This window comes from Aphelocoma coerulescens, chromosome 1A (genome assembly GCF_041296385.1).
Source record: "Aphelocoma coerulescens isolate FSJ_1873_10779 chromosome 1A, UR_Acoe_1.0, whole genome shotgun sequence".
Classification (NCBI taxonomy): Eukaryota; Metazoa; Chordata; class Aves; order Passeriformes; family Corvidae; genus Aphelocoma; species Aphelocoma coerulescens.
This window is the reverse complement of record NC_091014.1, coordinates 52,412,123-52,424,317: the sequence shown is the minus strand read 5'-3', so window position 1 is coordinate 52,424,317 and position 12,195 is coordinate 52,412,123. Positions and strand designations below refer to the sequence as shown.

The following is a 12,195-nucleotide window of genomic DNA, read 5'->3' as shown; positions in this document are numbered from 1 at the left end:
CTTATGGCCTTACCTAATATATGTTATGTTATCGTGTATGTTCATTAGTAATATTTTCTCTACTGACTGCATTGTCACTATCAGCCTGGCTGGTCCCCATAGTCCACTGTCTGATGCAGATCCAGGCTCAGTTTGTTCAGCTTCTGTTACAGGGCTTTCTTCATTACCCAAAGGGTATTCTGCAGCTAAATAAAAACTGAGGTCAGGAGAGATGTCCTCATATTGAAACCAGAGGGTATTATTTTTAAAACCCCAGGCTAAATTTATTTTTTCCCTGTTTTATGACATGCACCCCAGGAGAAGGTTTCTCCTCCTGTACCAGCACAAAGATGGACAGTATGTATTTTCTGCTTTGAAAAGCTGTTAAGCTTTTGTCCTCTTGACTGAACTCTTGCCCAGAGAGTGACAGATTAAAAAGCAAGTAAGAACAGTGCAAAATATCCCCTTAGTGTTTCACAGCATGGGGTCTAGGAGAGAAAACTTGGGGTCAGTATTGAAGACTGTCCTTAGCTGGGTTCAGCCCGTCACTTGGGCAGTTTTACAGCTGTCTTTGATTGGCTTCTCCTTCTCTCCCAGCTCTACATGTTGCTTCACAGCCGTGGCACCGATTCCTGCTCTTCACACTACTCAGTGGGGGCCAGAAGTCCTTTCTGCAGCCAGAAGTTCTCAGGCTGATGACTTTGGTGAGCAGCAGAAGGGTGGGCTGTTCCCCATCTTTCCCAGTATGTTGGTAAAATGCATGTGGGCTGGTTATTGGTACTTAACCTGCTACGCACACAAAGTCTCCGACACTGCTGTGGCTTTGTCTGGCACTATATTTGTGCCCTATATTAATAATGATACTTTCAAGTGAACTTCCACACCCTGCAGAAACTGACTGCTATTAGTGAGCACGTCCTGTTCTTGTGGTGTTGGTAGCATTTATTTATATCATCTAGGACCCCTGGGGAGGAGAGGGGAAGCTTGCAGAGAACATGCAACTGCTGTTACCAGTCAGGGAGCAAGCTGACTGCTTGGCATCACAGCTTGTCTCCCGTCTTCAGCCTTACAGACCTGACTTTTCAGGGCGGGGAGTTAGGGCAATATACTACCCTGCTGTACATGGGGTCTGTGGGCTAGAGGGGGAATGTGGTCCTACCCAGCAGAAATACTGAAGATATAGCCCTCATGGCAGCGAATGAGAGGAAGGGTTATTAAGGTGAACCTTCCCCCTCCAAATATAAGATGGGTCTGTGAGTATTTGCTGTTCTTATTTCAGTTTTAAAAGGTTACCTCATTTATTTTAATTCCTTCCCAGTTTAAACCAAAATAAGTCTGGCTATAAATCAGAGCACCATCAACACAGATACTTGCACTGGTTCCATTAGAAGTGGTATAAAAATCAGGCCTGTGGTTAAGGTGCTGCAGAAATGGTACACAGAAGAGGTCTTTGCAAGTAATGAGTCACTGTTGCACTCTGTGGGTCTTCCACTATTTAATGTCTCTATTTTTTCCTTTGTTCAAGTTTGTGAGATATCAGAGCAGCAATATTATTTCTCAAAAAGAAATTAGCCAGATTGTTCAGGAGGCAGCAGAAGCCAACTTAGCAGAGCTGCCTGAGGCCACATCTTGTGCTCTTCACCTCTTCCTTTGTCAGGTAAGAGAGCAGTGACTGCCTAGGAAAATGGGAAGGGAATCCCTAGGTGTTTCACCCTTTGAAGATCTCATTGCTCTGTGTGGAGATGAGGGAGGCAGTATGAAGGAACAAGCCCAGAAGTTTTCTGTTGTTCTGGAAATCATTCCTTTTTCTGACCCCTCAGATTCAGAACAGTCATTGCCAGGTGGAGCCAGAGCAGTCAGGGATCATTCAGACCTTGCTGGATCGCCTCTTGGGACAGAGGACCACGTGTGTAAAACATCAGGACATTGTGTATCCTTTGCTGGGCAGATGCCTTTGATAGCTGATGTGTGTGGTAGGTGTAACAGAGGTAGATGGGATATTTTATCTGCTGCTCCTTCTCTTGTTCCAGCTGAAGGCAAACAAAATTGAAAATCTCTGAGTGGTTTCTACAGTTGGCTAACTTTGGGATGAAAGACTTCATCATGTCCTAATCTGAGAAGACATTTGGGAAATGAGGAGACAATTGGGATTAAAGATGGGTCTATGTGCTGGGTTTGCATTAATCTATAAGGCAGAGGTGGTCTGATGAAAGGGGAGCAGGCTGGGGAGTCTGTGGCTTCAAAGCAGTAACAATCCCTGTATTGATTTCCCTGGAGGATGAGCAATGAGTTAATCTCTGTTTGCATGCCATCTAGTGCCAGGATGCCCATGAAGTAGTGGAAATCCAAATATAACTTGGGCACTTTCAAAACACAGAGAGCATTTGGGAACCACTGAGTGGCGTTACCAGATTTTATTCTGTTTGGGCCTAGAGTCTGCCTCTGCGAACTGAATCCTCCTCTTCTCTGGTGAGGGAGGCAGGGACCAATCCCAGATGCCTTGTGGAGAAAGAAGGAACCTGATGCAGTATTTGTTGTTTTCTCGAACTTTTTTTTGCCTTCCTGTTTTCATCATGCTGCATTGCCTCAGACATGTAGCAATGATGGAAGTGGCCATGGCAGCGATTTCCTGTGGGTGTGGGGACTTCCTTTACTATGGGATGCTGTCATCAGCCAAGCGTAGAGTATGTGGTGGGTGAGGTGTTTGTCCTGTGAGGAGTAGCTTGTCCTTATGCTTACCCCCCCAGTATGATATTACTGTTCTGTTGTGAGACACTCAGAGGGCAAGTTGTCCTGGTGGAGGCCATCAAGCCCCATAAAGTCCTTCTCCACTCCATTTTGCTTCTCCATACAGGGATGAAGGAATTTGGATGGGAGGTTTTGTTACATTGCTGAAGTTACTTTTAATTTCTGGCTTTTTTCATGTATTAAGAAACCTTCAAATCTTGGTGGTTAGGAAGGATCTTAGATGCACTTGAAGTGCAGCAGTGGGGCTGCGTGAATAAGATAGTCATGGACATGGAAGAAAAAAATCCTCTGGTCAAAGTCGAGTTTTGACTTTTCTTCGGGTTTACCTACACTGATATTTCTCACGCATGTTGAGAGTGAGGTTCCCTGGCTTGGGGAGGGTTGGTTTAGTATTGAAAACCTCCTGTCAGTGATATGTCAAATGTGGGAATTCCCACAGCATGCATGCCTTTCCTTTGGTTTCCACTCATGCTGTCAATGACAGATGTCTGGGAAGCGTGGCAGTGTCCGTCTCACACATTACAGATTGAAATGAGAAGATACAGTGCCCAGAGTAGAGGAACAAAGCAAGAATGTAGCAGGAGACCCCATCCTGCCGTTTATTCCCAGTGAGTAGTAGGGAGAAGATGGACAAAGGAAGTCACTTGTTGCTCATTTTGAGCAAAAGATTTGTTGAAATTAAAAAGTTCTGTTACTGAAACGGCTCCATTTCCCTTTCTGTGCGGGATAAGGCTTGGTTGATGCCCTTCATATATCAAAATACAGACCTGCCTGGGGAAACGATGTCGTACAGGGATGCTGTGGAAGAGGTGCTCTGTTCACTCGCCTTGCCTGATGGGACTGCGGGGTGGCCCCTTTGCTCTGGGCTGGAAGGGGCGGTGGGGGCTCAGCCAGGATCCCGGGGGAAGCAGATACGCTGCGTGTTCCGTAGGGATGAGGAGACTTTTTCCAGCTCACGAGTGACCGGTTCGACTACAACCCCAGCCCCCGCTGTCCTGTTGCCTCCAGACCCCCCAAGTGCCCGCCGGTGCGCGGCCGGTGCCGGTGCTGGGGCGGGGCGGGGGCTCAGGAAGTGACACGGCGGGGCGGAGCGGCGGTGGCGGCGGCCGCAGCAGCAGCAGCATGGCAGCGCGGCGGGCGTGAGCGCCGGCCTCGGCACCCGGCACCCGGCCCGCAGGTGGGGGACCGGCCGCGCCGCCCGGGAGCCTTCCCCGCCCCGGGAGTCCCAGCGGGGCCGGGGGGGGAGCTGCCCGGCCGTGGCGGGGCAGGAGGGAAGGGCGGGAGCAGCCCTGGGGCCGCTCCGGGGGCACCGGGGGACGGGGCGGAGGTGTCCGGTGCTCCCCGAGCGAGACCTGCGAGGGGCACTCCCTCCCGGGCAGCCGGGGTGGCCGATGAGCGGGGCGGGCAGTGCGGTCCCGGGGCACCTCGCTGGACGCTGGGTTAAAGGGCTGTGCCCGACGGGCTCTGCCTGCCGTCGCCGCCTGCTCGCCCTGCTCCTCCTTGTCCCGCGCTGGAGTCGCGGGAGGAGCGGGCCGCCGCGGCTCCGGGGAGCTGCCGTCCCGCCCCGAGGGTTCGCATCCTCTCGTGTCCCTCCTGCTACGTCCGCTTGGACACGGCTCCGGGTGGGTTTCCCGCAGCGCGGCCGGGGTAGGCTCGGCTAATCCCCTTTGCACTCCACCGTCCCTGTGTGGTTGCCGTTACTTTCAGCGCAGCTTGCAGGAGAATCCCATCTCCCGGAGCCGGCGGCTGCCCGAGCCCCTCAGGGTGCTTCTGAACCCCTCCGGCAGGACGCGAGGCACCAGGGTAGCCTGGGATTGACCCGTTCCTGCTGTAAATCACAGCAGGAAATCGGGGCTACAGAACCCTGTGGTACGCGAGCTTCTGGGCTTGGTGGTTGGGGGACTTTGGAGACGAGCAGATGTAAATGGCCAGTGCTGTTTCAACTGAAGCAGCTGGTTCTGTAAGCCCCATATAGATATGTCCTAGAGGAGTCTGAGCAGCGGTGTTTCACTTCTGAAGCTTTTGGTTCAGCTGTAACAAGAGATTAATCTTCATCTGGTTGTTGGAGGAGCAGCTCAGGAATGCATTCGTGGGGCAGGGAGTTTTCATTCCTTGTTTTACCACAGTGTTCTCTTGGCAAAGGATGATGCTTTCCCCCCTACATTTCAGTGCCTGCAGAGGGGAGGTGGGGAGGGGGGGGTGGTTTGTGCAGAAGTCTCTCCTGGGAACCAAAGCATTGCAGCTTGGTTCTGCCTTGCAAGCTCATTAAGTGAATAAATCTCAGGGATGCTTGGTTCAGATGAGGCTCCTGCAGGAAAATTTATAAAGTAATTGAAAACATTTTAATGGGAAGTACTAACCATCTATAACACGGCATCTGTTGTCATGTCTTTGGAAAAACACATCTAAATTAAGAGGTTGGGAGACAGTGAGACAGACTGGTAGGCTTGCTGCTGAAACGGCCAGCTGGCCAGAGCTGCAAGGCGATGTTGGTGGAAACTCCTTTCCATCTGTAGCATCAGGCTGGGCCCTGGCTCCCTGGACTGCTCTGGGAGCAGCAGGCAGAGCTGTCTTTGGCAGAAATCAATTCAGGGAGGAGCAGGAAGGGAAGAGAGGAGCAGCTCTGCAGTGTTTCTGTCTCATCTCATCCCTTAGCGGGTGTGAAGACACGAGAGAGTGTTCATGGCGAAAGCATGGATGAACATCTGTAAGGAGCTTTGGCATCTCTACACTTACACAGTGTGGCTTGGAGAGGAAGGCATGTCCTCTGCTGTTAAAATGGGGTGAAATTGCCAGGGCAGCGAAAGGAAATAAATCTGAGGTGGTCCCACATGGCATCAGCAGCCTCAACTTCCTGTGTGTGAGAGAAACAACTGGGCCCTGCTTTCATTTTCACTGGCATATTTCAGCTGTGATGGACAATGGCAAGTAAATAGCTTTGATGTAAGAATGAGTGCGAGCAGATGAGATGAAAAGGTGATGAGCTTCTGGTATGATGTGGTTCTCCAGTCCTCTACTTCTGACCTTGTCCTATGGGACAATCTTTAGGGCTGGTGTAGGAGGATCTGAATTTCATTTTAATTGAAAGCATTGGCCATCTATACCACAGCATCTGCTGTTGTGTATCTGATGAAGCCCATCATTGTTCCGAAGCAGCCAGGCAGGCCGGTGGACCTTGTGCTGCAGCAACCGGCTGGTTGGCAGCTGCTTTGGCCCAGAGCTGTGCTCTGCTCTGCTGGTGCTTTCGCCAGGGTTTTTTGCAGCTCATCTTCCCCCTTGTATCACCTGCAGAACATTCTCCAGCCCCCCCATTCTGATGTTGGAAACAGGATGCAGCAGTCCCTGCCCTAACCAGGCATGCTTGGACTGCCATGGGCAACACGGCAGAGCTGTTGTGAGCAGCATTTCTACTCTTTGCCATCCAGCCTGCTCTGGAGGCCACTCGCTGCCTCCAATGTCTCTTTCCAGCTCTCCATGAGCATGGCAAATAGCCAGCCTAGTCCTGATGGTGGTATGTCTGATCCGAGGGGCAAACACAGGAGCCTGAGTCCCAGGGCTATCACTCTTTGTGCTCTTGCATTGCTGCACTTCCTCCTCCCCAAGAGCTTGGGAGGGAGTGAGCAGCTGTGGGGGGCTCTGCAGAGGGGGGAGACCTGTACCACCTCGCTGAACCAGGCCCTGGGTCCTTGGGTCATGGTTTTTGGCAGGGTGAAGCAGTCTCTTGGAAGCTGACCAGGCTGGTAGGTCTAGCAGAAAGAACATCTGTTTGCCTGGGCTGGAGAATTTTCCTTTCAGCCTTGGCTTGTTGGTGTGCTTTGTGGCATTTAGGATGGCTGGAATATGGCTTAAGCCTCACACCACAGTGGGCAGAGGGGACAGACCCCAAGCCTGGCTTGGGGATTTGTGCTGCCATGCTGGCTCTGCACTGTGTCAGAAACATGGAGCATGTTGCTGAGCCCACACCAGGGGCAGCCGTGTCTTCTTCAGTAACTGGTTGTATTTACTCTGGTCTGTTCCCTTCCAGGGGTGCTGCCTTTTACAAAGCACAACAGCAAAACATTTCAGAGGGTTTCTCATGTTTGCCTGACACTGTTCCCCTGCCTGTGCTGGGGGCATGAAGATGCTTGGCTTGGCCTCAGCAGGAGGTACATGGTGGGAACTGCTGCTGATCCGTGCAGGGCTGGGAGAGCTGTTGGTGCTGTCTGTTTTGTCTCTTTCATGGGCCTGGAGTTGAAGAAATTGTATTTGTTTAAAAAAGAAAAGCAACAAGAAAAAAACAAGAAGGGATTTGTTTTAGTTTCAGTGTTAGGGCATTGCAGAGACGGGTTTGGCTGGGCAGGCAAACTCAGACTCAAGAGGGCAGTGGGTCATAGTGGTGGCCTTACACATCTGCCTTTCCCTTGGGAGCAGGAGGTGGCTCAGACGATGCCTCTGAGGAAGCTGTTGCTTCTGTAATTGCCAGTGGCCTGTGCTCAGCTGTGTGGAAATCTCATGCCTCCTGACAGGCTGAGTTCTGCTGTCTGGGACTGAAGTACTGCTCTCCTTTTCCAGGCACAGACTGGCCAAGAGGGTCCTCATTCTCAAGGACCTTTTCCTCCAGCCGTTGACTTTGTCTGAGGGACCTTTGTGGTCAGGAGCAGCTCTGCCCAAGAGCATCCCAGCAAAGCCTCAGACACTGCCTGGGAAGGGACTTGTTTGGAGGGAGGGAGAAGTTACCACCAGGTCAGCCAACTGTTGCTTTTTGGTGTGGGGCCCGCAGCTGGCACCCAGCTTGTAGTGAGGGAAAGGGTCCAGGTACCAGCACTCCAAGGGCTGAAGGGAGGTTGCTGAACTGGTTGAACCTGGCACTTGAAGGAGAGATGGACTTCAGCCCCTCGGTGATCCTTCTCTTCCTTCCAGACCTGCTGTTTTGGTTGTTGGGCTGCTCTGCCTCGCAAACCCAGCAAAAAGCTAGCTGTTATTTTTGGAAACAAGGGTAGGACTTAATTTTTCTGCTGAGTCAGTGCTTGGTCAGATCCCTGGGGGCTGGCAGTGCAGGCAGGTAGAGAGAAGAGGGAGACCAGGGCTTCTCTTGCAGGGGAGAGCAGGCTGGCTGCAGCATCACCATGTGGCTCTGCTCTGGCCACTGTATTCCTCAGACCGCTCATGGGGAGAGGTGGGCAAGGACCCTGGTGTCGAGGGCAGTGTGCCATCAGTCCCAAGTGGCTTGTGTGACTTCTCCTTTTGGTAAGCCTCCTCACTGGTCATTGGTTTTGTTGGTCTGTTTTCTTCCAGGCTGCAGCAGGCAACATGGATTTTCTCATCATCTGCCCCTTTCTGCTGTCATTGCTGCTGTCCCAGGGCAGCTTCACAGACCTGGCGAAACAGAGAGTAGATTCTGGCTTGGAAATCTGTATCCTCTGCAGCCTGCCCCTCATGACACACATGTGCACTAATGGCTACAGAGGCTGGAGGGAGCTCATGCACAGGGAAGGGGTCAGAGACCATGGAAAGGGGCACAAGGAAGTGGAAAAGAGAGGATCCAGAAGCACTGGGAAGTTGCTGCTTTGCCCCTCTGTAGATGGGCTTTAGCCAAGCTCCTGGGTTTGCTAACCAATTGCCTGGCTTGGTGTAGGAGCAGAAATGGCAGTGATGCCTGCTGTTCTTCTTTCTGCTCCATTGTGCTGGGCACTGAGCACATTTCCCAGTCTGCTCTTGGAAGTGGCATGGCCAGCCAGGAGGCAGAGCATGCCTGCACATCTCAGTGCTTTGGGGTCACCAGCTGGGATGGTGGAAGAGGGCTCCTGGGCTTGTGGCACTTGGTCTCCTCTGTGCCACAGGCACTTTTTGCCCATGAGGAGGTGGGCTAATGCAAGCCCTTCTTAGCATGCAGCAGCATCCCCTGGTGAACAGGCAAAGAATGAAAAGATAATGAGTATGTGGAGATACATGGGGAAGGTGGCAGTTCATGTTCCTCTTCCAGGCCATCAGCCAGAGCACAGACTGGCAAGCAGAAAGCTCTCCACAAGCTCCCAGCATTGTTAAGGGTGCTTAACCCACCTGCTGGGGTGTTTGGGCAAGGGGTTCACTGTAAATCTGTGTTTCATCCTGGCTGAGGTGCTGCCACCCAGCCGTCAAACACCTCAAAGAGAACTGGGGGGGGCTGGGATGGTGCTGGGGGCCCGGTGGAGGGGGGAGAGCAGCAGTGTGGTGGGAGAGTGTCGACAGTGCCCTTGACAGCAGTGCAGATAAGAAGCTGTTTGAGGTGAAGCGCAAGGACCAGATGAATGCTCTGAAGAACTTGATTGAGCTCAATGACATCAACCAGCAGTACAAAATCATTGACATCATGCTCAAGGGACTCTTCAAAGTAAGCCACAGTGCAGGCTGCACTCTGTGCCCACAAGGGTGGGCAGAAATGGGAAGGGTTGGGGGCTTCTGTGGAGTGTGTGGCAAGTGAGCTTTAGGACCTGAAGGGAGGGTGCCATGGGGTTTCAAAGTGGGGCAGCTGTGGCAGCACCTCCAGGGTACGAGGCGGGGCTGGCAGGACAGGGCGGTAACCAAGGGCTCTGGCAGGTGCTGGAGGACTCCCGTGCTGTGCTCATCGCCGCTGACGTGCCTCCTGATGGGCCCTTCCCTCAGGACGAGAAGATAAAGGATGGTAGGTCCTCTCTGGTTTTTACACCTCTCCTTTTTATGGTGCTCTGGTGCACCACAGACATTCTTTCTGGGATCAGTGCTGGGGTAGGTACAAAACCCTTGTGTGTCCAGACCAGACCTGGGCTGGTCCTTGTCTGTTGGGGACCCTGTTGCTGCCTCTCTGACCAGTTCATACTGGGGAGCCTATTGGTCTGCCCTCAGCATCCCCACCTCAGGGCAGGAACACGAGTGCCAGTGGGATGGGGCCGCTGTGCTGATGGGGCTGGTGGCTGTCCCCACAGCATACTCCCACGTGGTGGAGAACACTGCCTTCTTCGGGGACGTCGTCCTGCGCTTCCCCAAGATTGTGCACCACTACTTTGACCGCAACTCCAACTGGAACAGCCTCATCCGCTGGGGCATTGGCTTCTGCAACCTGACGGGTGTGTTCGAGCAGGGACCCCACTCCCAGGTCCTGCGGCTGGTACGGCTCTTCATCCCCCCTGCCATGACCCCTCACTCCTGCTAGGCCAGGGGGGGTGAGGGTTTTGGGGTAAAAGGAAGGCAGGGGCCCTCAGTGTCTGGGGGCTGTCCTTGAGCTGAGGGATGGGGGAAGAGCATAGAGCATAGATGGGACTGGTGGGAGAGTAGGGGACTCTGGTCACAGCTGGGGGATGTGAGTGGGAGGTGCCACTCCCCAGTGAGGTCTCCCCTTTGCTCTGCAGATGGCTCAGGAGCTCGGAATCAGTGAGAAATCGCCGGATTACCGCAATCCCTTTAAAACGGACCAGTCAGAGGTAAGATGGCAATGCTGCCAGCTTGCCTCGTGTGCTTCCCCATCCCTGTTGCAGCTCCAGACAACTGGCTGGGGAATGGAATGGGTGGCTTGTGGGGAATGGCCAAAAGCCCCTCTCACTGAGTAAGCATGGCTGAAACACAAACACTGAATTCCCCATCTGTGGTCTACTTTGGGCACCTGGTGCCCTCTTTCCCATTCTGTGGCCACCTGCCTCATGGTTGAGACTCTATTCGCCTCATGCTACATCTGTCCTCAAAGCTCCCTGGACTGTGAGGCTTGTATGTTGGCTTTGGTGGGTTTGGAGGGGTTGTGCCTCTGAGAGGCTGTGGGTGCTCCTCCATGCTGACCCCTTGCTGTCAACCCACAGTTTTTCCCCAGTGCTGACACCTTTCAGAAGGCGCTGCGGGATGAGGAGAAGAGGAGGAAGAAGGAGGAAAAGCGGAAGGAGATCCGCAAGGGCCCACGCATCTCCCGCTCCCAGTCAGAGCTGTAGCACGCGGGGACTTGCACCTTGCAGTGGGGGTGGCACCACTGGGACACAGAGTGGCTTGCTTCCTTCTCGGCAGTTTTGGGCCAGTGCCTGGCAGTTTCCTTTCCATTTGTGCCGTGGGTTTTGTTTTGTTGCCTTTCCTTTTCGTTCAGTGGAGGTTGGGTGGTGGTGCTGGTGGGTTGCCCCAATGGGGCTTAAGTGGGGTACCCCTTCTCCAGAGGTAAAGCACAGACAGGAAAGCAGTGGGGCCATCCCCTGGTCAGGGTGTTGCTGCCTGTGGGGATGTAGGGTGTGGGGGACATGCCCCTGGTGGAGCCCAGTGATTGTTCCTCACCACAGCACACCCCACGCTGAACGTGCCTCCTCCGACATGGGTGGGCTGGGGAGCGCATCACACCAAACAGCCTCATGAGCAATGCTGCTTCTCTCAGTTTTGGTTTTCGTTTTGTTAAATGAGTGATCTCATTGGCACCCCCCACTGGGTTCTACCTGGTCTCTGCACAGCTGCTACCTCTGCCACATCAGCCCTCCCCTTTTCCCAGCGGCTGTTTCACCGAGCAACATGCATTTCAGTGTCCAGACGTAGTTGAAAATGCCGATAGCAGGTGTTCCTGGCCGATGGCATCCCGTGGCCACTGCAGGGCATTCCCGCAGAGAGGCAAACACCCAGTGAACTTTTGGACAGGAGGTATTTCGGTACTTGGCCTCTTTGCAGCCAATGGGTGCAAGCAGTGCTGATGCTGAAGATGCTGGGGAACCAGCCCCGAGCTACTGAGAGCCTGTCCTGCCCCCCATGACCCATCCCTCCTCTTTGGGGCTCATCCTCTCTAAATGAGTCCCCGAAGCCCCTTGTCAGGGGAACAGCCAGATGAGGGCATGTGGCGATAGCAGGGCCGAAGGAGGGAGGGTGCCAGCTGAGGGGCTGTGACGCTCCACCGGGTGTTTGGGCTGCCGTGGGGGCAGAGGTGAGGGGCTGGCCCCAGGACCCGACACAGCCACCCTGTGATTTCTCACCGACGCTGATGGCCTCGCACCAGAGCAAGCTCTTGCACAGGGGTCTTCTCCAAGGAGCAGGTGCTCTCTGTCGGGCTGGTGGCATCACAGCCTTGGAGGAAAGGGAAACGTCCCGAATTTTTTAACAGCAGAGCCAAGTCCCTCCAGTGGGGGGAGGGGGTGGCAATGGGCGCATTTGGTTTTTCTCGAATAAAATTGACTTTATTATTTTTTTTAAGTAGAAGAATCCTGGCTCTTGCTCCCGTTCCTGCTGGGAGCGGGTGTGCGCCAGAGCGCGTCGAGGCTGGCCTCTCAGGAGGTGAGGGTCCGTGGGCGCTGCGGAGGGAAGGACAAGGCCCATGCCCTACCCACCGCCGCCTTGCAGCTGGCCTTTCCGCCGGGCATCCTGGCGGCATCCCGGGTCGCGAACCCTGCCCCGGCCGCGTTTCCCGTGGGCAGCGGAGGCGGCGGCGGCGGCGGTGCCGCTCCCCCGCGCGGGCGGCCCCGCCCCCTCATGAATATTGGGCGCGCGGGGGCGGGGCGGGCTATGCTAATGGCAGCTGCTGAT

General features: G+C 54.0%; 1 protein-coding gene across 5 annotated transcripts in view; it reads left to right on the top strand.

Moving 5' to 3' along the window:
- LOC138103982 (coiled-coil domain-containing protein 134-like) overlaps positions 1 to 11,865 on the top strand; it is a 46,737-nt gene extending 34,872 nt beyond the window's left edge. The window contains exons 28-35 of one of the 5 annotated variants that reach the window (XM_069002677.1): positions 577 to 683; positions 1,505 to 1,636; positions 8,002 to 8,119; positions 8,955 to 9,076; positions 9,283 to 9,367; positions 9,648 to 9,829; positions 10,071 to 10,142; positions 10,512 to 11,865. In XM_069002677.1, the coding sequence (XP_068858778.1) occupies positions 577 to 683; positions 1,505 to 1,636; positions 8,002 to 8,119; positions 8,955 to 9,076; positions 9,283 to 9,367; positions 9,648 to 9,829; positions 10,071 to 10,142; positions 10,512 to 10,637 (944 nt within the window). In that variant the 3' untranslated portion in view covers positions 10,638 to 11,865. Of the gene's footprint in view, positions 1 to 576; positions 684 to 1,504; positions 1,637 to 1,799; positions 1,910 to 3,211; positions 3,428 to 3,817; positions 3,905 to 4,150; positions 4,597 to 6,751; positions 6,873 to 8,001; positions 8,120 to 8,954; positions 9,077 to 9,282; positions 9,368 to 9,647; positions 9,830 to 10,070; positions 10,143 to 10,511 lie in introns of those variants that run through there. The other 4 variants (XM_069002675.1, XM_069002671.1, XM_069002676.1 and 1 more) reach the window with 4 other exon arrangements.
- Positions 11,866 to 12,195: the final 330 nt, after the last annotated feature.